Source organism: Babylonia areolata, chromosome 23, assembly GCF_041734735.1.
Source record: "Babylonia areolata isolate BAREFJ2019XMU chromosome 23, ASM4173473v1, whole genome shotgun sequence".
NCBI classification, from domain to species: Eukaryota; Metazoa; Mollusca; class Gastropoda; order Neogastropoda; family Buccinidae; genus Babylonia; species Babylonia areolata.
The window spans coordinates 4,868,959-4,894,805 of record NC_134898.1 but is presented as its reverse complement, the minus strand read 5'-3'; the positions used below and the strand labels follow the sequence as shown (position 1 = coordinate 4,894,805).

The 25,847-nt window shown below is 46.0% G+C and overlaps 1 protein-coding gene across 8 annotated transcripts; it reads left to right on the top strand.

The window, feature by feature from the left end:
- Window positions 1–7,271: 7,271 nt before the first annotated feature.
- On the top strand, window positions 7,272–25,166 carry LOC143298018 (glutathione gamma-glutamylcysteinyltransferase-like). Of its 8 annotated transcripts, none has more exons than XR_013057339.1 (6): window positions 8,159–8,302; window positions 10,319–10,512; window positions 17,576–17,704; window positions 18,976–19,368; window positions 21,483–22,809; window positions 22,862–25,166. XR_013057339.1 is itself a non-coding variant. In XM_076610676.1 (5 exons), the coding sequence occupies exons 2-5, from the start codon at window positions 10,359–10,361 to the stop codon at window positions 22,319–22,321; spliced, it is 1,515 nt and encodes a 504-aa protein (XP_076466791.1). In that variant the 5' UTR covers window positions 7,272–7,372; window positions 10,319–10,358; the 3' UTR covers window positions 22,322–25,166. The 8 variants fall into 8 exon arrangements, 6 of the variants coding, with proteins under 6 accessions (XP_076466791.1, XP_076466790.1, XP_076466787.1 ...); XR_013057338.1 differs by having other exon boundaries at window positions 21,483–22,829; XM_076610676.1 differs by lacking the exon at window positions 8,159–8,302 and adding an exon at window positions 7,272–7,372 and having other exon boundaries at window positions 21,483–25,166.
- The last annotated feature ends 681 nt before the right edge of the window (window positions 25,167–25,847 follow it).

Here is a 25,847-nt window from a genome sequence, read left to right as displayed (position 1 = left end):
TGCACCACCTGGCCTGATGCATTTTATTGTATTGTGTTATATTTTGTCACAGCAGATCTCTCTGTGTGGGTGAAATTTGGTCGGCACTTCCCTAGCAGAGCGCATCCCCATGCTTTTACGTATTGTTGCTGTCGTTGAGTGTGTTTGTGTGTCTGTCAAGGTGAGTTTTTCAACAGAATTTGACCAGGGACAAACCTTGCATTGCCGTGGGTTCTTTTATGCGCACCACATGCGGGACTTAAGTTTATTGTCTCAGCCGAGTTACGAACACCCAGACCACCAGTCAGAGTCTTGTGGAGGGGGAAGAGGTATAAATCCTGGTCCATATCTGTGTCCCGAACCCATGGACTCTTGCTTCCAAGCCGGGCATATTACCACAAGGCCACTGCTCCTTGTTTGGCACAGGAACAGCCGTGGACACAGCACAGCAACAGCCGTGGACACAACACAGCAAACAGCTGTGGACACAACACAGCAACAGCCATGGACACAACACAGCAACAGCCGTGGACACAACACAGCAACAGCTGTGGACACAACACAGCAACAGCCGTGGACACAACACACAGCAACAGCCGTGGACACAACACAGCAACAGCCGTGGACACAACACAACACAGCAGCAACAGCCGTGGACACAACACAACACAGCAACAGCCGTGGACACAACACAGCAGCAACAGCCGTGGACACAGCACAGCAACAGCCGTGGACACAACACAGCAACAGCCGTGGACACAACACAACACAGCAGCAACAGCCGTGGACACAACACAGCAACAGCCATGGACACAACACAGCAACAGCCAACACAACACAGCAACAGCCATGGACACAACACAGCAACAGCCATGGACACAACACAGCAACAGCCGTGGACACAACACAGCAACAGCCATGGACACAACACAGCAACAGCCAACACAACACAGCAACAGCCGTGGACACAACACAACACAGCAACAGCCATGGACACAACACAGCAACAGCCAACACAACACAGCAACAGCCGTGGACACAACACAACACAGCAACAGCCATGGACACAACACAGCAACAGCCGTGGACACAACACACAGCAACAGCCATGGAACACAACACAACACAGCAACAGCCATGGACACAACACAGCAACAGCCGTGGACACAGCACAACACAGCAACAGCCGTGGACACAGCACAACACAGCAACAGCCATGGACACAACACACCGCAACAGCCGTGGAACACAACACAACACAGCAACAGCCATGGACACAACACAGCAACAGCCGTGGACACAGCACAACACAGCAACAGCCGTGGACACAGCACAACACAGCAACAGCCGTGGACACAACACAACACAGCAACAGCCGTGGACACAGCACAACACAGCAACAGCCGTGGACACAACACAACACAGCAACAGCCGTGGACACAGCACAACACAGCAACAGCCGTGGACACAGCACAACACAGCAACAGCCGTGGACACAGCACAACACAGCAACAGCCGTGGACACAGCACAACACAGCAACAGCCATGGACACACAACACAGCAACAGCCGTGGACACAACACAGCAACAGCCATGGACACACAACACAGCAACAGCCGTGGACACAACACAGCAACAGCCATGGACACACAACACAGCAACAGCCATGGACACAACACAACACAGCAACAGCCGTGGACACAACACAGCAACAGCCGTGGACACAACACAGCAACAGCCATGGACACACAACACAGCAACAGCCGTGGACACAACACAACACAGCAACAGCCGTGGACACAACACAGCAACAGCCGTGGACACAACACAACACAGCAACAGCCGTGGACACAACACAGCAACAGCCGTGGACACAACACAGCAACAGCCGTGGACACAACACAGCAACAGCCGTGGACACAACACAGCAACAGCCGTGGACACACAACACAGCAACAGCCATGGACACAACACAGCAACAGCCGTGGACACAACACAGCAACAGCCGTGGACACAACACAACACAGCAACAGCCATGGACACAACACAACACAGCAACAGCCATGGACACAACACAACACAGCAACAGCCGTGGACACAACACAACACAGCAACAGCCGTGGACACAGCACAACACAGCAACAGCCGTGGACACAACACAGCAACAGCCGTGGACACAACACAACACAGCAACAGCCGTGGACACAGCACAACACAGCAACAGCCATGGACACAACACAACACAGCAACAGCCGTGGACACAACACAGCAACAGCCGTGGACACAACACAGCAACAGCCATGGACACACAACACAGCAACAGCCATGGACACAACACAGCAACAGCCGTGGACACAACACAGCAACAGCCATGGACACACAACACAGCAACAGCCGTGGACACAACACAACACAGCAACAGCCGTGGACACAACACAGCAACAGCCGTGGACACAACACAACACAGCAACAGCCATGGACACAACACAGCAACAGCCGTGGACACAACACAACACAGCAACAGCCGTGGACACAACACAACACAGCAACAGCCATGGACACAACACAGCAACAGCCGTGGACACAACACAGCACAGCAACAGCCATGGACACAACACAGCAACAGCCGTGGACACAACACAGCAACAGCCGTGGACACAACACAACACAGCAACAGCCGTGGACACAACACAGCAACAGCCGTGGACACAACACAGCAACAGCCGTGGACACAACACAGCAACAGCCATGGACACAACACAACACAGCAACAGCCGTGGACACAACATCGACAAGATCATCAATGATGCTGAGCACAACAGCGAAAGTTGCTGCAGCGGATGGCATGAGTAACTCTGAGATGGATTCCCAGTGATGGTCACAGCCACACTGATGACCGTCAGGCACCTGGCCGAGTGATCTTGTCGCAGGTTGTTCCTAACCATAAGGAAACTGATTGGTCAGATTCTGAGGACTCTGATCAGCATGGTTGAGTAAGTTTCACATTCTTTGTAGGTTGATGTTTATTTCGTTTTGTTAATTGATTCTTCCTTGTTGTGTGTGTGTCGCACTACCAGGCATCTAAACATTGGGTTTTTTTGTTTATTGGTTGGTTGGGGATTTTTTGTGTGTGTTTTTTTTCTGCAGTTGCACACAAGTCCACGGAACATATAACCTATGATATTATTTATCACATCCTCGTTCTGGACCAGCAGTATAGGAGGTGTGAGAATCAACAGCCGAGAACAACATCAAGAATAGCCAGAATTTAAAGCATCATTTCTGCTGCAACATGTAATGAATAGTTAGGGTTATGATAGATACACGAGGTGAAGAGTGTGCGTATGCGTGTTCATGGACTTGTATTTTATTTTGTTTGCCTTGTGATGAATCACTTTCTTAGTTTGATGCAACTTCTCATGTACCACAACAAAATAAACATCTTTTTTCTTTCTCTCTTTCTCTCCAAACACATTCCCAGTTTTGCCAGATTTTTCACTGATTTTTCCTCTTTATTTTTAAACTACTGGTATACAGTTTTTTTGTGTGGTTGTTTTGCCATGCTGAATACAGGGTTGTTGAGGTGTTTAATTGTGGAGGCAGTTTGGTTGATTGTTTGTTTTTACTTCGTGAGATTTACATTGGAAACAGTTGCATGCACTCCTTTTTTAAATTTTTTTTTTTAATACAATGGAAACAATAGCTTGTGCACTTTTTTATACATGCACAGACACACACACCATAACACACCACACTAGACCACATCACATCACACAACACCACTCTCTCTCTCTACTATTTTGTGGTGTAAAGATTTTGTCTTGTGTTGTCTCTCTCTCTGTCTCTGTCTCTGTCTCTCTCACCCCCCCACACACTCACTCTCACATGCACACTTACTTTTCATACGTATTTTTCCAACCCTCAAAATAACGTTTCCTACTCAGGTCCAAACCTGCATGTCCAGTACAGCATGATGCACTTGTTTCCCAGATGTCAGCCAACTGGTCCAAACGTCCAAGTTGCATGGTGTTTACAGCGAACTAGGTTCAGCTGACCACAGACGGTGTGGAACATGTTGATGTCAGTGATTGTTGTTGGGCCATGAGTCCCTTAACCCCTTTGCTGCTGATCCTGGTGCATGGAGATCAGTGTGGCATGGGTTTGAAGTGCAGAAACTTTGTGCAGGTACTTCTTGTTTACTGTTATGTGGTGTAAATGATTTTAATGACAGAAAAAAAAAGCAATCCTAAGAGATGAAGTCCTGATAAAGAATGTCAACCAACATCCTGACCTCTAACCTCTGACAAAAACCCTTCACTGACAGGCGTTCTTGTTAGCAGTCTGGGGGTTAATTAATTTATCAAGTCTTTCTTTCTTTGTTTTTGTTTTATTTTTACTTTTCTTTTCTTTCTTTTTCATTTTTTGTTGTTCTTTTTGCTGCCTCATCATCTGCATTGGTTCAGTGGCATTACTCCCCCAAACCACTGATGTTAGGTTGCCAGGAGGCCACACACCAGAGTAGACCCTGCACTGCTGCTGAGTCACTTTGGTGGTGTTCGGTAGTGCTTGTTATGATTTAACGTTCTAGGACACTACCTGCTAAGTCCCCCTACTGATGACAGTTATGGTTTAGTTGCGGAGCCAGACTGGGTGAGCATCTGCCCTAGAGTGGAGACCACCACTGTGTCCCTCCAACAGCAGTCCCCCATGAATCTGCCAGCACTCAAGACCTTGACCCCAAGCGCAGAAGTGGAGGGGTTTTGGAACTGAGGTCACCATGAGAGGAGGGCATGAAAGGCCACACAATTGGGACATTTATTTTTCTATCATTGATGAAGGAGGAGGATGACGATGATGCGGTGCTGCTGTGGAGGTCCATTTAGGTTTGGGACTACGTGGCAAGGTTATACTCATAGTACATACCAGCATCAGCCAGGCATAAGAAATACAGACACCTGCAGTGTTTGTCAGGAAATTTGAGCAACACTCCCAAAGATACATTCGTGAAGTGGATGTCCTTCAAATGTATGGTCCCAGTCGTCCCATTAAGCCCATAGCACACTCAGCTTTGGGTAGGAGCTGGTCAGGGCTGAAAAAACCTACCTCTAATGGGAATCGAACCCGCTTCCTTCTTCGTGGTCAGTCCATGATGCTTGATGCTAACCACACACCACAGCGGCTGGTAGAGACTGGTTTCTTCGTTTGTTGCTGCGTGGCTGTCGTTTACCTGTGCACCAGTTTCAGTTTCAGTAGCTCAAGGAGGCGTCACTGCGTTCGGACAAATCCATATACGCTACACCACATCTGCCAAGCAGATGCCTGACCAGCAGCGTAACCCAACGCGCTTAGTCAGGCCTTGAGAAAAAAAAAAAGAAAAAAAAAGAAGAATAAATAAATAAATAAAAATAAAATAAAGGTGAATAAATAATAGATAAGCTTACATAAATAAATAAATAATAATGATGGGAGACATGAAGCAGCAATGACTTCACCTGTTTGCCTTTATCGTATCTGAAGATTTGTTGATTTTTTTTTTTTTTTTTTTTTTTTTTCATATTTGAATACTTTCAGACTGGGTTACGTCAGTTAACCAAGCAATGCCAGGTTTGCCCAGTGTTAAGAAGTGTCCTAATTCTGTAAAATAAGCATATTGACTTTTGAATATGTTTAGAGTTAGACTAAGCTGTTAAGATCGCTTATAGTTATAAATGCAAACCCAGCCTTGGTTTTCATTGCAACGTTTGTTTTTTGCCCCCACCCATGAAATAAAAACACAGCAAATGGACACGGGTTTAAGTGCACTTAGGACATGGGAATAAAATGGCCTTGTTTGTAAATCTACTGCACATGATCCACAAGTGTCTTAATTTGAGATGTTCCCTGAAAAGTATATTCTCCGCTGTGAGCAGTGGTCACTTGTCTTTGAATTTGTTGCATGTCATTGCTCGTCTTTGGTAGATTCAGTCTGAAGGGATGAATTGTGAAGTTTTGTTGTGAAGCGTTCTGTGAAGGGATGAACTGTGAAGTTTTGTTGTGAAGCGTCTTCTGCTGTGCACTTCCATTGCTGACTTACTGTTGCGTTGAGTACTGCCACACTGAGTAAAGCTTCTCAATGATGAAAGTGTTTGTTTTTGTCCTGCAGTTAAAAAAAACAAAACAAAACAAAAACACACTCCACACTATTTAACACACACATTCACACATCTCACAGTCTCATTCTCTCTCTCTCTCTCTCTCTCTCTCTCTCTCTCACACATACACACACACACGCGCGCGCACACACACGTGTAAATGTGAGCAAAGGAACGAACACACACACACACACACACACACAATGTGGTGTATCAAGTGTTGTCAAAGAATCCACAGTAGCAAGAGGGTTGGCCCTGATAAAATTTTGAAGGAATATCCACTTCCACCTGTCAATAGATACTCATGCAGACATAAAAAGAGAAGAAATTTTATGACACCGGATGATAAAATTGCGTTTTCCTGTGTTGAAGAGTTCAATAAATTCATCCCAACAAGTGTTTATCACACCAAAATAGGGTTTCTGACACTGGACGCACAAGTTTAAGTTTCTTAAGAAGGTGTCACTGGGTTTGGACAAATCCATATACGCTACACCACATCTGCTGGGCATTTGCCTGACCAGCAGCATAACCCAGTGCGCTAGTCAGGCCATGAGTGCATGCATATACAGGTATGTACTTCTAATATCAGAATGGATTATTCCTCTATATAATTTTGCTGAGGACAACACTCTCATTGCCATGGGTTCTTTTTCAGTGCGCCAAGTGCGTGCTGCACATTGGACCTCAGAGACGCTCAGTTTGATTTTCCAGTCAACTTGGGAGAAAGGGAACGAGCAGGATTCAAACCCAGAATCAATGGCTCTCCCACCTGCGGTAATGCTGGGTGCATTTGTGTGTGTGTGTGTGTGTGTGTGCTTGCTTAAGCATGCTGTCATACTTTTGTGTGTCTGTATGTGTCAGTGTGTGTGTGTGTGTGTGTGTGTGTGTGTGTGTGTTTGCAATGAAGGACCATCTCAGGTCTCCAAACAGTCTGACTGTTGTGGTTCCTGAGCAAATGGCCGGCTCGAATCAGGAATGTCAAGTGCTGCACAATTTCATGAATATGAGTGCACACAAAGATGCACACACACACACACACACACACACACACACACACACACACACCTGCCTGCAATCTCAATAGCCACAAACATGTTTTGGTTTTTTTCACTACTTGGAGGGATGCTGCATTTTTCTTGGTGACTAAAGAGAAAAGAAAAAAAGATCTACCCCAGTCTTATTTTCCCTAAGCCTGTACAGAAGTAGCTGCATGTGGAGCTTCCAGCAAGCTACAGTTGCCTGTGGTCCTGACGGACAAGGTAGGATCAGTGCCAGCCCTGAGTATGGATGATAGATGCATGGATGGATTCATGGACATACATAATTGTATAGCTCCTATCTTCAGTTAGAGACCAAACTTTAAACACTTTATAGAGTCATTTGCACAACAGGCTGCTTACCTGGGTAGAGCCAACTGATGGATGCGACTGGGCGCTCATCCCTGTGTCGTTCAGTCAGGTTTCAGTCACACACACATGCACACACACACACACACACACACACACACACACACAGATAGAGAGAGAGAGAGAGAGAGAGAAGTGTAACATTTGACATGTATGACTGTTTTGTTTATTTAATCAGAAAAGACGCACTTTAAAATTTTGATCTTTTGAATGTGTTTTCACATGAAGGGGGTTCAGGCACTGATGTTGTATCAGCCCCTACCTGCACCCCCACCACTACACACACACACACACACACACTAACAAATAAAGAGAATATGGGCTAACTTTATCATGCCTACAAAAACAGGGCAAGGGGGTAATATTTTGGTAAGGGGTTAAATTTAGTATGATCCAGAAATACCCACTAGGAGTAAGTCTTGTACGCTGTAACAAACACCCATGGTGATAAATGTGAGGGGATGGGTTCTAGTACGCTAGACCAGGCAGTCTGAGCGTACGCATGATCTTCCTCGGAACAGTTTTTGTGTCCTCTAATATTGGCCGGGGCATATCTGGCGTGGGGACACTTCTGGCGTTTAGCATCGTCAAGGTTAAGGGAGGCTACTCAAATGAATAGGTGGACAAAATATGAACGGGTGATTTCTTCGTGGGGTGATGGCTGCTGCAGAGTCGAACAAGCTGTCGTCGGTTTGAAACCCTCAGTTCATGTTTGGTAAAGTAATGTGAACTGCGCACCATGACTTGGACTCGGAGTGAGAGCTTTCGGACAGTGGTGGACGTGTAAGGAAGTAGGACCGAAAGGAAGGAGGAGAGAGGATGGATATCAAAAGAAAAGTGGGACATGCAGCTCCTCTTGACACTGTGTGTTAAACTTGTGCCGCTCAGTTTCTGTGCTTTTTTTGTCATAGTTTTGTACTGAAGTGATTTGGTAATGCCCAGTTTTTTCATTGGTATACAGACAAGACATTGTTCTGGCCTATATCATCGAGACCTTCGAGGAAAATAATGTCTCTATGAAATCCATGAATGCCAGGAAGTAGATAAGGATACCAAATTATTACGCTGTTATAAATATTTTCAATATGGCTTCTGGGTAGTGGGTTTTTGTTGTTGTTTGTTTTGTTTTTGTTCTTTTCTTTGTAAATTCTCTGAAAAGTATCTTCATTGAAACAAGCATTTGGTTGGCCTGTTTTAGTATCTGTTCAGTTTGTGTATTGACTCAAATCATAGTAGCTTATCAACGGTAATCCCCAAATGAGTAAGATATCCTTTATCTTGGTCCATGACTTTGTTTTCTCTTACAGTACCCGACCCATTTCAACCTTGCTCTTACCTCTGCTGCTTGCACTTTGTGTTTATAGGGTTGTGGTTTCAAACTGATGCTTATTTTCATTTTGAATTGAGTTGAAACACATTTGGGCTATCTGTGAGTTGGATATTATGTATATCAAGACCATTATTTTAATCTGCTGAATAGATGTAATTGTGTGACTGTCCTGGTTGGTTTGAGGGGAGGGGGTTGTGGAGTGGTTTGGGGTGGAGTGGAGAGGAAGATAAAAAGAAAAATCTAAATCCATGCTTAAAATGCTCCACATTCAACATTTACAGAAGTGAACTGTAAAAAAAAGAAAGAAATATCTTGCCACCTTCGTTTTCTTCTTCTCCATTAGTTGTTACTGTTTCATCAGTGTTTATTTTGTGAAGCACTGTCCAGAACAGTGCTGTCAAACTCAAACTCACAGAACTGAAAAAAGAAGAAAAAAAATTATCCTGTCTTTCCTGTCAACAAGAGAGAGAGGACAAGACAAGTTGACAAGTTTACAATACAATAGATTGTGCCATATCAATCTTCCGTATACATCTGTGTGTGATCTCTGATTGTTTCAGTATCAATACAGAGAAATGGCTGTTTCATAGTTTTTTGCTGTTTTTTTTTTTGCTGCCCCTTCGTCTGCTCCATTTCAGTGGTATTATTCCCATGTCGCATATTCCGAGCGCCCCATTCATGGCCACACCTGAATTCATCTGTCAGAGTCCCAGTGTCGGCAGTCCACAGGGAACCATTGATGTTAGGTTGCCAGGGGCCACACACCAGAGGAGACCCTGCACTGCTACTGAGTCACTTCGGTGGTGTTCAGTGGTGCCTGTTCTGATTGAACGTACTTCGGACACCACCTTCGAAGCCCCTTACTGATGATAATAATGGCTAATTAAGTCACAGAGCCAGATAAAGAAGAAAGAGAAAGGACAACAATGATGACCATGAAGATGCTGCTGTTGAGGTCCATTTAGGTTTTGGACTATGTGGCAAAGCTTTACTCTACGCTTCCTGTCATAATGATATCCCAGTGTTTAGCAGGCCTGAGAGATACAAAAACTTGCAGTGTTGGTCTGGAAATTTGAGCAACACACCCAAAGATACGTCTGCGAAGTGGATGATACTCAACTGTGTGTGGTGTCAGTCTTCCCATTTAAGCCCATAGCACTCTCAACTCGGGATAGGAGCTGGCTGCAGACCAGAAAACCCACCTCCACTGGGATTCAAACCCACGTCCTTTCAGCCATCAGTCTGTGACACAAACCACTTTTGCAGCTGGTCATAATCTTGTTGTTATTGTTGTTAGTTTAGACAAGCAAATTGTGTTTATTTTTCAAATAGCCCGGCATGAGGGCCTATGGCCCATATGAATGACCCGTTAAAGTATATTTATGCTACAAACATGATGATATAGCCATGGCAACTGGAATGCAGAAGAAGAAGAAAAGACCATTGATTAAATCTTCTGTATGTTCCAGTGATACTGAAGGAAGTGTGTCGGCCAGTGGGAGAAGCCTGATGGCGAGTGACCCACTGCCCATGATCCCGCCCCAGTCCCCTGTACGACATAGCAGCTCTGTAGTTGAGCTGTATCGACGACCTCTGCCTGACTCCTGCATCGCTTTCGCTTCCGATGAGGGAAAAGCCATCTTCAGGGAGGCTCTGGGAACAGGTGGGGCAGACAGGATACAATGTTTTCTTTCTCTTGATGATGATGATCATGATGACGACGATATGGATACTTATATGATGCCTATCTTTGGTTTGAGACCAAGCTCTAAGCGCTTTTCAATCACAGAGTCATTTGCACAACAGGCTGCCTACGTGGTTAGAACTGACTGATAGCTGCCACTAGACTCTCATCATTCGTTTCCTGTGTCATTCAATCACGTTTCAGTCATGCACACATACACACTCATTCAGACATGAAACATTTTATGTTACACATTTATTTGCCCTGCTATGTAGGCAGCCATACTCCATTTTCAGGGGTGTGCATGGTTATGTTCTTGTTTCCGTAACCCACTGAACGCTGACATGGATGACAGCCAGGATCTTTAACATGTGTATTTGATCTTCTGTGTGTGTATACACATGAAGGGGGTTCAGGCACTAGCAGATCTGCCTATATGTTGACCTCTCCACCCTTTACCCACCAGGTGCTATTACCGAGATTTGAACCTGGGACCCTTAGATTATAATTTTGTTTGTGGAGTTGTAGCATTGTGGTAACGTGTCCGCCTATGAAGCAAGGGGATCTTAACGTGTGGGACTGAATCCCACATTCACCAGAATTTTCTCCCCCTCCACTAGACCCTAAGTGGTGTAAGGGTGTAAGTCATTCACATGACGAGACTTTGTAACAAAGGTCCCATGTGCAGCATGCATTTAGCACAGGTAACTGAACCTATGATAGCAAGAGTTGTCCCTGGCAAAGTTATGCAGGGAAATCCACTTTGATAGTAAAACAAATACACCTGTAAACATAAAAACATGGGATTTAAAAACGAAAGCGGGTAGCACTACTCTGTGGCAATGCACTCTCCCCAGGAAGAGCAGCCTGGATTTCACACAGAGAAATCTGTTGTTAGAAAAAGGTATAGCATTGCATTGTATTGTATTGTATTGTATTACTCTTTTGTAATAACAGATTTCTCTGTGTGTGAAATTCGGGCTGCTCTCCCCAGGGAGATCATGTCGCTACATTGAGAGCGCCACACTTTTTTCTGCCTGCAGTTTTTTTTTTCCCCCTATTGAAGTGGATTTTTCTACATAATTTTGCATGGACAACTCTTTTGTTGCCAGAGTTCTTTTATGTGCACTACGTGCATGCTGCACACGGGACTTGAGTTAGTCATCTCATATGATTGACTAGCGTCCAGACCACCACTCGAAAATACTGGCAACTGGGATTCAAACCAGTGCTTTTAGATTCTCTCACTTCCTAGGCGAATGCGTTGCCACGAGGCCAACACTCCACAATACACCACAACAAAAAAAAAAGTAACACAGTACAGCACAACACAATGTAACACAACACACTGCACACTGTACACTTGTGACAACCCTGTGTGTGTGTGTGCACTGTACACTTGTGACAACCCTGTGTGTGTGTGTGCACTGTACACTTGTGACAACCCTGTGTGTGTGTGTGCACTGTACACTTGTGACAACCCTGTGTGTGTGTGCACTGTACACTTGTGACAACCCTGTGTGTGTGTGTGTGCACTGTACACTTGTGACAACCCTGTGTGTGTGTGTGTGCACTGTACACTTGTGACAACCCTGTGTGTGTGTGTGCACTGTACACTTGTGACAACCCTGTGTGTGTGTGCACTGTACACTTGTGACAACCCTGTGTGTGTGTGTGCACTGTACACTTGTGACAACCCTGTGTGTGTGTGTGCACTGTACACTTGTGACAACCCTGTGTGTGTGTGCACTGTACACTTGTGACAACCCTGTGTGTGTGTGTGTGTGTGCACTGTACACTTGTGACAACCCTGTGTGTGTGTGCACTGTACACTTGTTACAACCCTGTGTGTGTGTGTGTGTGTGCACTGTACACTTGTGACAACCCTCTGTGTGTGTGTGTGCACTGTACACTTGTGACAACCCTGTGTGTGTGTGCACTGTACACTTGTGACAACCCTGTGTGTGTGTGTGTGCGCTGTACACTTGTGACAACTCTCTGTGTGTGTGCACTGTACACTTGTGACAACCCTGTGTGTGTGTGCACTGTACACTTGTTACAACCCTGTGTGTGTGTGTGTGCGCTGTACACTTGTGACAACTCTCTGTGTGTGTGCACTGTACACTTGTGACAACCCTGTGTGTGTGCACTGTACACTTGTGACAACCCTCTGTGTGTGTGCACTGTACACTTGTGACAACCCTGTGTGTGTGTGTGCACTGTACACTTGTGACAACCCTGTGTGTGTGTATGTGTGCACTGTACACTTGTGACAACCCTGTGTGTGTGTGTGTGTCTGTGCACTGTACACTTGTGACAACCCTGTGTGTGTGTGCACTGTACACTTGTGACAACTCTCTGTGTGTGTGCACTGTACACTTGTGACAACCCTGTGTGTGTGTGCACTGTACACTTGTGACAACCCTGTGTGTGTGTGCACTGTACACTTGTGACAACTCTCTCTGTGTGTGCACTGTACACTTGTGACAACCCTGTGTGTGTGTATGTGCACTGTACACTTGTGACAACTCTCTCTGTGTGTGCACTGTACACTTGTGACAACCCTCTGTGTGTGTGCACTGTACACTTGTGACAACCCTGTGTGTGTGTGTGTGTGTGTGTGTGTGTGTGTGCACTGTTCACTTGTGACAACCCTCTGTGTGTGTGTGTATGTGTGCACTGTACACTTGTGACAACCCTCTGTGTGTGTGCGCTGTACACTTGTGACAACCCTCTGTGTGTGTGTGTGCACTGTACACTTTATGACAACCCTCTGTGTGTGTGTGTGCACTGTACACTTGTGACAACCCTCTGTGTGTGTGTGCACTGTACACTTGTGACAACCCTCTGTGTGTGTGTGCACTGTACACTTGTGACAACCCTGTGTGTGTGTGCACTGTACACTTGTGACAACCCTCTGTGTGTGTGTGCACTGTACACTTGTGACAACCCTGTGTGTGTGTGTGTGCACTGTACACTTGTGACAACCCTGTGTGTGTGTGTGCACTGTACACTTGTGACAACCCTGTGTGTGTGTGCACTGTACACTTGTGACAACCCTCTGTGTGTGTGTGCACTGTACACTTGTGACAACCCTGTGTGTGTGTGTGTGTGCACTGTACACTTGTGACAACCCTGTGTGTGTGTGCACTGTACACTTGTGACAACCCTGTGTGTGTGTGTGTGTGCACTGTACACTTGTGACAACCCTGTGTGTGTGTGTGCACTGTACACTTGTGACAACCCTGTGTGTGTGTGTGCACTGTACACTTGTGACAACCCTGTGTGTGTGTATGCACTGTACACTTGTGACAACCCTGTGTGTGTGTATGTGTGCACTGTACACTTGTGACAACCCTGTGTGTGTGTGTGTGTCTGTGCACCGTACACTTGTGACAACCCTGTGTGTGTGTGTGCACTGTACACTTGTGACAACCCTGTGTGTGTGTGTGTGTGTGTGTGTGTACTGTACACTTGTGACAACCCTGTGTGTGTGTGTGTGTGTGTGTGTGTGTGTGTGTGCACTGTACACTTGTGACAACCCTGTGTGTGTGTGTGCGCACTGAACACTTGTGACAACCCTCTGTGTGTGTGTGTGTGTGTGTGTGTGTGTGTGTGTACTGTACACTTGTGACAACCCTGTGTGTGTGCACTGTACACTTGTGACAACCCTGTGTATGTGTGTGTGTGTGTGTGCACTGTACACTTGTGACAACCCTGTGTGTGTGTGTGTGCACTATACACTTGTGACAACCCTGTGTGTGTGTGTGCACTGTACACTTGTGACAACCCTGAGTGTGTGTGCACTGTACACTTGTGAGAACCCTGTGTGTGTGTGCACTGTACACTTGTGACAACCCTGTGTGTGTGTGCACTGTACACTTGTGAGAACCCTGTGTGTGTGTGCACTGTACACTTGTGACAACCCTGTGTGTGTGTGCACTGTACACTTGTGACAACCCTGTGTGAGTGTGTGTGCACTGTACACTTGTGACAACCCTCTGTGTGTGTGTGCACTGTACACTTGTGACAACCCTGTGTGTGTGTGCACTGTACACTTGACAACCCTCTGTGTGTGTGTGTACACTTGTGACAACCCTGTGTGTGTGTGTGTGTGTGTGTGTGTGTGCACTGTACACTTGTGACAACCCTGTGTGTGTGTGCACTGTACACTTGTGACAACCCTCTGTGTGTGTGCGCTGTACACTTGTGACAACCCTCTGTGTGTGTGTGTGCACTGTACACTTTATGACAACCCTCTGTGTGTGTGTGTGCACTGTACACTTGTGACAACCCTCTCTGTGTGTGTGCACTGTACACTTGTGACAACCCTGTGTGTGTGTGCACTGTACACTTGTGACAACCCTGTGTATACTTGTGACAACCCTGTGTGTGTGTGCACTGTACACTTGTGACAACCCTGTGTGTGTGTGCACTGTACACTTGTGACAACCCTGTGTGTGTGTGTGTGCACTGTACACTTGTGACAACCCTGTGTGTGTGTGTGTGTGTGTGTGCACTGTACACTTGTGACAACCCTGTGTGTGTGTGTGTGTGTGCACTGTACACTTGTGACAACCCTCTGTGTGTGCACTGTACACTTGTGACAACCCTGTGTGTATGTGTGTGCACTGTACACTTGTGACAACCCTGTGTGTGTGTGTGTGCACTGTACACTTGTGACAACTCTCTGTGTGTGTGCACTGTACACTTGTGACAACCCTGTGTGTGTGTGTGTCGGTGCACAGTACACTTGTGACAACCCTGTGTGTGTGTGTGCACTGTACACTTGTGACAACCCTCTGTGTGTGTGTGTGTGTGTGTGCACTGTACACTTGTGACAACCCTGTGTGTATGTGTGCACTGTACACTTGTGACAACCCTGTGTGTGTGTGTGTCGGTGCACAGTACACTTGTGACAACCCTGTGTGTGTGTGTGCACTGTACACTTGTGACAACCCTCTGTGTGTGTGTGTGTGTGTGTGTGTGTGTACTGTACACTTGTGACAACCCTGTGTGTGTGTGTGTGTGTGTGTGTGTGTGCACTGTACACTTGTGACAACCCTGTGTGTGTGTGTGCACTGAACACTTGTGACAACCCTCTGTGTGTGTGTGTGTGTGTGTGCGTGTGTGTACTGTACACTTGTGACAACCCTGTGTGTGTGCACTGTACACTTGTGACAACCCTGTGTGTGTGTGTGTGCACTATACACTTGTGACAACCCTGTGTGTGTGTGTGTGTGTGTGCACTGTACACTTGTGACAACCCTGTGTGTGTGTGCACTGTACACTTGTGACAACCCTGTGTGTGTGTGTGTGTGCACTGTACACTTGTGACAACCCTGTGTGTGTGTGTGCACTGTACACTTGTGACAACCCTGTGTGTGTGTGCACTGTACACTTGTGACAACCCTGTGTGTGTGTGTGTGTGCACTGTACACTTGTGACAACCCTGTGTGTGTGTGCACTGTACACTTGTGACAACCCTGTGTGTGTGTGTGCACTGTACACTTGTGACAACCCTGTGTGTGTGTGTGCACTGTACACTTGTGACAACCCTGTGTGTGTGTGTGTGCACTGTACACTTGTGACAACCCTGTGTGAGTGTGTGTGTGCACTGTACACTTGTGACAACCCTCTGTGTGTGTGTGTGCACTGTACACTTGTGACAACCCTGTGTGTGTGTGCACTGTACACTTGTGACAACCCTGTGTGTGTGTGCACTGTACACTTGTGACAACCCTGTGTGTGTGTGTGTGTGTGTGCACTGTACACTTGTGACAACCCTGTGTGTGTGTGTGTGCACTGTACACTTGTGACAACCCTGTGTGTGTGTGTGTGCACTGTACACTTGTGACAACCCTCTGTGTGTGTGTGTGCACTGTACACTTGTGACAACCCTGTGTGTGTGTGCACTGTACACTTGTGACAACCCTCTGTGTGTGTGTGCACTGTACACTTGTGACAACCCTCTGTGTGTGTGTGTGTGCACTGTACACTTGTGACAACCCTCTGTGTGTGTGTGTGTGCACTGTACACTTGTGACAACCCTGTGTGTGTGTGCACTGTACACTTGTGACAACCCTGTGTGTGTGTGCACTGTACACTTGTGACAACCCTGTGTGTGTGTGCACTGTACACTTGTGACAACCCTGTGTGTGTGTGCACCGTACACTTGTGACAACCCTCTGTGTGTGTGTGTGTGTCTGTGCACTGTACACTTGTGACAACCCTGTGTGTGTGTGTGTGTGCACTGTACACTTGTGACAACCCTGTGTGTCTGTGCACTGTACACTTGTGACAACCCTGTGTGTGTGTGCACTGTACACTTGTGACAACCCTGTGTGTGTGTGCACTGTACACTTGTGACAACCCTGTGTGTGTGTGCACCGTACACTTGTGACAACCCTGTGTGTGTGTGTGCGTGTGCACTGTAGACTTGTGACAACCCTGTATGTGTGTGCACTGTACACTTTTGACAACCCTCTGTGTGTGTGTGTGTGTGTGTGTGTGTGTGTGTGCACTGTACACTTGTGACAACCCTCTGTGTGTGTGTGTGTGTGTGTGTGTGTGTGTGCACTGTACACTTTTGACAACCCTCTGTGTGTGTGTGTGTGTGTGTGTGTGTGTGCACTGTACACTTGTGACAACCCTGTGTGTGTGTGTGCACTGTACACTTGTGACAACCCTGTGTGTGTGTGTGTGTGCACTGTACACTTGTGACAACCCTGTGTGTGTGTGTGCGCTGTACACTTGTGACAACCCTGTGTGTGTGCACTGTACACTTGTGACAACCGTCTGTGTGCGTGTGTGCACTGTACACTTGTGACAACCCTCTGTGTGTGTGTGTGTGCACTGTACACTTGTGACAACCCTGTGTGTGTGTGTGCACTGTACACTTGTGACAACCCTGTGTGTGTGTGTGTGTGCAATGTACACCTGTGACAACCCTGTGTGTGTGTGTGTGCAATGTACACCTGTGACAACCCTGTGTGTGTGTGTGTGCACTGTACACTTGTGACAACCATGTGTGTGTGTGTAGGTCACCTGAACTGTTACTTCAGGCTGGCCTCACAGTTCCGGACGCAGGATGAACCGGCGTACTGTGGTCTGGCCACACTGGTCATGGTGCTCAACGCCCTGGAGATTGACCCAGGCCGAGTGTGGAAAGGTCAGCACGTTGGCCTGCACTTCTGATTTCAGTGCAGCCTGTTGGATAATTCTGCAGTTGTTAAAAAGTTAATTGATTGTATTTAGTTGATTTGGTTTGTGACACAGTGAATTTGTTAATGCCTATGCTGAATCTGTGTGCATGTTCCTCTGTACATTGTTTGAAATGAGTGGTAAGTGTTCATTTCCCAGTATATTTATTGCCGTCAATGGTAAATTATCACTATATGTCGGTTCCTCTCCACAATGTTTACAGACAGTATCTGTGGTGCCAACGGCCATAGCACATTGAAAACACTGGTTCTTGTCCGATCACCAAAGTTAAACAACATCAGGTTGGTTGGTGCTTGGACAGGTGATCAGTTGAACACCAGGTGCTGCTTCTTCTTCTGCGTTCACTCGTATACACACCAGTGGGATTTTACGTGTATGACCGTTTTCGGGGTGTGCATGCTGGGTATGTTCTTGTTTCCATAACCCACTGAACGCTGACATGGATTACAGGATCTTTAATGTGCGTATTTGATCTTCTGCTTGCATATACACACGAAGGGGGTTCAGGCACTTGCAGGTCTGCACATGTTGACCTGGGAGATCGTAAAAATCTCCACCCTTTACCCACCAGGCGCCGTCACCGTGATTCGAACCCAGGGCCCTCAGATTGACAGTCCAACGCTTTAACCACTCGGCTATTGTGCCCGTCTGAACACCGGTGCTGCTAGCATTCCTTTCTAAAAGCAGATGTGGGTGCAGCATACAGAGATACCATTGCTATCATTTCGCCGTAATTTGTTAAGCTCGTTCAGTTTGTTCCAGCGTTAGGCCAACGTCAAAAATGTTCCAAGGAGTACATTTTCAATTACATAGCATTGTCACATGCTTTCCTGTCATAACATTATCCAGACGCTCTAGACCTATCGATCACGAGGCCAGGGCAGTCACTACTAACCTTGGTCTCACGTGATGATGTTCAGCTAATCGCGTGCATGTTTACATTGAAACAGCATTGAGTGGACCAGTCAGCTTAGTCATGGCAGTTACACTGTGTTGCATGTAGGCCCAAGTGTTTGTATGTCTTGTAGATAAGATGTACGTTTGCTGATGTGGCTTGGAGTCAGAGTGTTCCTACCAAATTCAAAATGTTCATACCAAACTTCTGATTGTTCCTACAAACACTTGACAGGGGTTGGCATCTCTGAGCATATATGGAGTAGCCAGCTCGCTTTGGCGCCTCCTTAAAACTGATCTGACGAACACACACCCAATGGGCAGGTCCGTGGAAGTGGTACCACGAGGACATGCTGGACTGCTGCGTGCCCACGCAGATCATGCGCAAGGAGGGCATCACCTTCGACGAGTTCATCTGCCTGGCAGACTGCAACTACCTGGACACGGAGGCTGTGCGAGTGGACTCTTCCTGCAGGGAGGACAGCTTCCGGGACCTGGTGAAGACCATGACGCTGAGGGAGGACAGCTTCCTCGTGGTGTCCTACTCCCGCAAGACCCTGCAGCAGACCGGGGACGGGCACTTCGCGCCAGTGTCCGGGTACCACCCCGGGAGGGACCTGGTCCTGATCCTGGACACGGCGCGCTTCAAGTACCCGCCACACTGGGTGTCCCTGCCCCTGCTGTTCGAGGCCATGCAGAGGCTGGACAAGTCCACAGGTAGTCTCCATGGTTTCCAAGGAGGGGTGGAGGGATGATCATTTTTATTGTTGTGTTTTTGTTTCATGCTAAGGGGAGGAAGGTTTTAAAAAAACAACAAAAACTGTTTCGAAGGGGGAGGATGGTAATGCCATGCACAGACTGGACCAGTCCACAGGTAGTCACCATGGTTTCCAAGGGGAGGGGGATGGTAATGTTTCTCCTTTTTTTTTTATTTTACACATGTGATAAAGGGGAGGGGGGTATATTTTTGTGTGTGTGTGTAACTGTTTTGAAGAGAGAGGATGTTAAGGCCATGCAGACTGGACCAGTCCACAGGTAGTCTCCATGGTTTTCAAGGGATGGGGGTGGTAATGTTTTTGTCTTTTTTACCTGTTGTTAAGGGGAGGAGGGTAGTTTATGTAACTGTTTTGAAGGGGGGAGAACGGTAATGCCATGCTGACTGGACCAGTCCACAGGTTTACAAGGGGGTAGGTGGGGGAGTCGGAGAGGGATGGTAATTTTTTTTTCCATGCATGTTGTAAAGGGGAGGGGGGTATTTATATATATATATATATTTTTTTTTTTTGGTAACTGTTTTGAAGGTGGAGGATGGTAATGCCATGTAGACCTGACAAGTCCACAGGTAGTTTCCATGGGGGTGGGGGAGATGATGATTTGGTGTTGTTTTTTTTTGTTTTTGGTTCTTTTTATGCTGTAAAGGGGAAGAAGGTTTGTTTTTATAAATTTTTTTATTTTATTATAAGTTCTTCAAAGGAGAGGATGGTAATGACGATTTGTTTTTTCTTTTTTATAGTTTGAGGATGGATGAGGGTAATTTTTTTTGGTTCGCATGGTGGTGGATGGAAGGGTGAGGAGGATAGTGGTGTTGTTTTTTTCATGAAAAAAAAAAAAAAAGTTTTGAAAAGGAAGAGTATTGTTTACTTCTTGAAAATGGAAAGCGTTTTACAGCCAGTTTATTTCCAGACTTTTTCCCCATATCTTTGGTCCAGGTTTTCGATTGGAAACATCAGTAACTTCATGCAGGAGCACCATGTTTTGTCCTGAACTGACGGCAGTGTTGACAGCCGATACGTTGGGCTGCAGTGCACTTTGCTGGACTTTTTTCTATTTCAAATTTAAAAAAAAAAAAAAAAAAAAAAAAAGATTGTCTGTGTTGAGTTTGAGGGTTGGACCTGGCAGACTGCTAATTGTTGCATGTGCGTAATGAATACATGTGTGTGTGTCTGCTTGCGTGTGTGTGTCTGTATCTTATGTTCATTTGCTCACTTCTTCGTCGTGCGTTCTTGGGCTGTGACTCCCACGTTCACTCTTGTGCAAGTGGGGTTTGATGTGTGTGAGTACTCTGACCGTTTTTACCCTACAGTGTAGGCAGCCATACTCCATTTTCAGGGGTATTTGCACACTAAGAGTATGCACATGTTTGCTGAAGGTGACCCACTCCGCCATTAATTTTGTTACATGTTATTGCATTTTCATACTCGTTTTGTTCAATAATTTTATTCCATTTCCTGATAATTTAGAAAAAAAAAATCCATATTAGGCTTTCAGGGTCTGTCCAGGTTGTTGGGTTTATGCATAGGTCAGACATATGTTTCAGTTTCAGAAGAAGGCATTGATTCATTCAGACAAATCTATATATATATATTACACTAGATCTGCAAGGCAGATGCCTGACCAGCAGCTTAACCCAACATGTCAGGCCTTGATCGCACACATATATCTGTGTACCTGTACAGGTGGATTTCTCCTGCAGAATGTTTCCAGAGGACAACACTTATGTTGCCATGTTGTTGTTTTTTGTTTATTTTTCCAGCGCACCAAGTGCATGCAGCACACAAGATCTTGGTATATCATCTCATCTGTATGACTAGACACTCAGTTTAACTTTCCATTCAAACTTTGGACAAGGGGCAAGACTGGGATTCAAACTCAGACCCTCACAGACACTTTATCAGCAGGTAAGCGTCTTAAAGATTCTGTCACCTAAAAAGATGTTTGTTTTTATAGCAGATGTAGTGTAGCATGTATGGATCAGTCCACACACTGTATCACCACCTTGATACTGGAGCTGTGCTGTATAAAGCCAGTTGTTGTCTTGTACCTTGGTGCAGGACTCCCCAGAGGCTATCTCCAGCTGTGGCCGTCACAGAACGCCAAGTCCCTGCTTCTCTTCAAGACGTCGGAGCAGTTCAGTGTGAACGCCAGCCCGCAAGGTATGGAAACTTACGAGGGCTTTGTTGCAGCCTGGAACGGGCAGCTGATGAAGTCACTATCCCCAGCACACTCCCCAAGTCTGGCGGAGGCAGTCAGACAAGGTCTGCAGGGCCTGGTCAGCCTGGCGGGGACGGTGGGGGACGGAATGGTGGTGCTCCGAACGCAGGGACACATCAGCTGTACACACGCCTGCAACCTGCAGTGCATCGTGGTGCAGCTGCTGTCGGAGTTGCAGGCAACGGAGATGTTCAGAGCGGTGTGTGGGGAGGTGGTGAGGGTGGGGGAGGACGCTCTCCGTCAGCTGGAGAGTCTCTTTGGCGTCTGGCCCAGCGTGGTTCGGTCAGACACGGTGCCGGACGTAGTGGGGATGGAGGGGGACAGGGAGGGGGGGAAGAGGAGGTGCTGCAACATGAACCAGTTCCTGTGTCTGTGCGACTTCCTCACCGCTTTCTTCCTCAGCTGGCCCTACCCGACCCCCACAGCCCCCGACTCCCTGGGGGCGGCCCTGAACAGGGGGGCCAGGGGGACGTTGGAGGGGTCAGGCAGCCAGCTGCTGACGGACGAGGTGACCACCCTGCACCGCCAGCTGAAGAAGCTGTCAGGGTTCCACACCCCCACCGCCCAGTCCCCTCACAGCGAGGGCCAGCCCCAGGTTTGCTGTGCGGCCAAGTCGTGCGGCCACAAGGACCAGCCTGCAGGGAGAACCCAGTGCTGTTCAGAGAAGAAGGAAAAGTAGACGTTGGTACACCCCAGAAAATGGTGTGTGGCTGCCTCCATGGGGAGGTAGAAACGTGTAAAAGCTGACATACATACAAAATGAACATGGGTTGCGGCCCTTCAAGGCAGAAGATGTTGGCTCTACGGAGTTCGTAGTGGAAGAAAGAATTTTTTTCCTGCATGATGAGGGTTACCATTTCACTCTGGGTGGTCTTGCTGTTTCCCTGCCTGCAGGCTGACACAAAGACTTAATGATTTCCCCGAGGTTTGACACAAGTGTCAGCTGCAGGGCCAAGGCCAGTCACTTATGTTATCCATAATTAACAAATAGTAAGAGTGGTAACTCTCTCCATTCACAAGGTACACAACTTCAAGTCAGTGCTGCTTACACTACCGATTCAGTTAGCACACAGGTAAATAAAAGGTACATTGGAACAAACCCAGACACTTCCTCTATGTTATGTTATCCATGATGTTCTGGATCGGTGTCATATCCAGTACATTGAGGTCACAGCCAGTACAGTGAGGTCACACCCAGTACAGCATCCAGTACATTGAGGTCACATCCAGTACAGTGAGGTCACATCCAGTACATTGAGCCATTTTGAGGTCACATCTAGTACATTGAGGTCACATCAACCTCAGCCTCTAATGACGAAGGAACAGATGGCAGAAATAATGGATCTTACATATCAGAAGACTGTCCCATGCAAGGAATCGTGTTCAAGCTTTAAAACAATGATGCCCATGATTTGTTTTGTCGCTCGTTTTGAGCAGGAAGTGCCAGAACTTTTATGATGACTTACATTTTTTTTTTTTTTTTACAATGATAATAAAAAGAATGAACCGATACAGTTCCTGTAAGATGTCAGCTGATGACCTGCACCAAATGTTGCCATCATGCTTGTGAGATGTCCAAAGGCTTCTGCATCAGTTCCAATTATTTTATCAGAGTTTGGATCAGTCAACACAGACAGACTCTGACCTAAGTTTAGTTTAATGTGTCTGTATTATAAACATACTATTCAAAGGAGTATATGTCAGGTGGAGGACCCCTTTCTTCTCGATAATGTTTAATGAACTGGACTATGTCAAGCATGCATGAACAGTGGGTTTCCGTCATGCAAAAAGGGCATCAGAAACTGTCCAGTAAAGACAAGTGGTCCCAGTCAACAGATCTGCACAACTTTGCAATGCTTGTGCAGATGATGATATATGGTAATAACGGTGAAAGAATTATCTATCTTGCCTGATGATGGGTTTGAATCGGAAGGTGATAATGACAGTGACGAAACTGACATCAATATTCACCGCTTTGTCAAGTCCATCTGTCTAATCATATATTGAGTTTTGAGCAGGTGGTAATGACTGACAGTATGGGTGCAGTACTTTCACATAATTTGAGAGAGAGGTGGTGGTGGACGATAGGTTGAAGCCCAGACAGAGGGTGTGGGAGGGGGTGTGGCCATAACCGTCAGCGAACTGTCTTTCAAAAGTGTTCATCTAGCAGGAACTGGACGACAGCCAATGTCCACGATTTTCATGAGCCCCGATTTTCATTTTTTCATGATTTTTGTCACCGATCAGTTGACCGACTCATTTTTATCTTGACAAAACACTCATGTCCTTGTCAGGACAATTGTTCATTTACATGTGTCGGGACAGTTGTTCATTGTTCATTTCCATGTCCTTGTTGGGACAGTTGTTCATTTCCATGTCCTTGTCGGGGCAGTTGTTCATTTCCATGTCCTTGTCGGGGCAGTTGTTCATTTCAGTTGTTCTTTTCCATGTCCTTGTCGGGACATTTGTTCATTTCCATGTCCTTGTCGGGACAGTTGTTCATTTCCATGTGTTGGGACAGTTGTTCATTTCCATGTGTTGGGACAGTTGTTCATTTACATGTGTTGGGACAGTTATTTCCATGTCCTTGTTGGGACAGTTGTTCATTTCCATGTCCACAAGTATTTGTTATCATGAACATAGAAGTTTTATTTTCTTTTACAGGTATACCCTGGCAAGACACATGCTATTTCCAGCTGTATTTTGTTTATCTTTTTGGGTGTCGTTCTGAGGAGGTGGGAAAGCTCTTTTGATGCACAGAAATTATCATCATCACTTTAAAATGGCCAAGTGGTTATCTACAGGGATATAAGAGCCACACGGAAACCTGTAAATGCTCTCCCTCTCACGCACACAGACATTCACACACACAGTGGTACAAGCAGGAACACAGACGCATATAGATGCACGCACACAAGCGCACACACGCATGCACACATACACGCACGCTCACTTACATAGATCTCTGTCCCTGTATAGCCACTTGGGTCATTCCTCACTTTATGCAACAAAAACAGCAATATTTTGACAATGTTTTTTTTTTGTGTGTGTGCGTGTTGAAATTATGTCAGCCAATGATGCATGCGGTGATATATTTGATGGCTGCAGTCAGTATATGTTATTTAGATCTAGAATCTTAAGCTGAAGAACCAAAGATTCTCCATTGCAAGCAGAAGATTTAATTTGTTATATGCCAGAATTTTGGCTTATAGGAAAACACTGTTCTTTCTTTTGTGTGTTTATATGCCATTAGTATTGACCCCTGTAGAACAAGTGATTCCTGCAGGGTTTGGGGGGTTTGTAATTATTTTATGTCAGTTACCTTCCAGTGAGGTGTCACCTTTCCATCACACCATTGGCTTACTTTGCTTCTGTATCTCCTTTGGTTTTTGTAATAGATTTAAAAAAAAAAAAAAAAAATTACCCCTGAATCCTCCAAATCCTGGCAAAGGGAGGGCACCTTTTTTTTTTATACAAAATTCTCTGGCACTGAACAGCTTAAACAACAACAAAAAAACAAAAACAAAAACAAAACCCACCAACCAGAAAACAAAAAACTCCAACATGAATAAGTCTTTTCTGTCAGACTTGATAAATTTTCCTGTAAAAAGGGGAGGAAAAGACGGGGTTGGGGGTTCTCAGGCATGGGAGGGAAGGTGTAAAAAGGGTTTGATTCCAAGAGAGAGGAACAGAGGGGTTAGTGGATTAACTGATCCTGCACTCCCTCCCTCACTCTGTCTCCTCATGCCAGTAGCAGGGCCACATTGAACAGGGAAAAACAGTGAAATGCAGACAACTTATAAAAAAAAAAAACAAAAGACATAAAAACCCCACTAAAATAACTTTTCTATTTGTTGCAGGACACCACAGCTTCAAAATGCTCACAATAACCATCATGCTATTATTGGCAATGTTGGTAATATGTTGTTTAGTGCTCTTCTACAATTTTGTTGCTTCTAATAATCATTAATCATTAACTCAGATCACATTTGGTTTAGTTCGGACAATGGTGTTGGCCCAAATGTAAAGCATGTGTCAGTATCTGCTGTATACTAAGCATTGAACCTCATTGCACGCAATAGCATAATCAAACCTGATGAAAAGTATGAAACAACTGAACAGGTAAGAAGCAAATCACGTTTCTTACCTGTTCAGTTGTTTCATACTTTTCATCAGGTTTGATTATGCTATTGCGTGCAATGAGG

Excerpts from the sequence above, each read along its gene's own strand:
- LOC143298018 (XM_076610672.1), top strand. The coding sequence starts at position 8,259 with ATGACTTGGACTCGGAGTGAGAGCTTTCGGACAGTGGTGGACGT. Across the intron at positions 8,303-10,318 it reads TTTCGGACAGTGGTGGACGT|TGATACTGAAGGAAGTGTGT; the intron begins GTAAGGAAGTAG and ends TGTATGTTCCAG. Across the intron at positions 10,513-17,575 it reads CAGGGAGGCTCTGGGAACAG|GTCACCTGAACTGTTACTTC; the intron begins GTGGGGCAGACA and ends GTGTGTGTGTAG.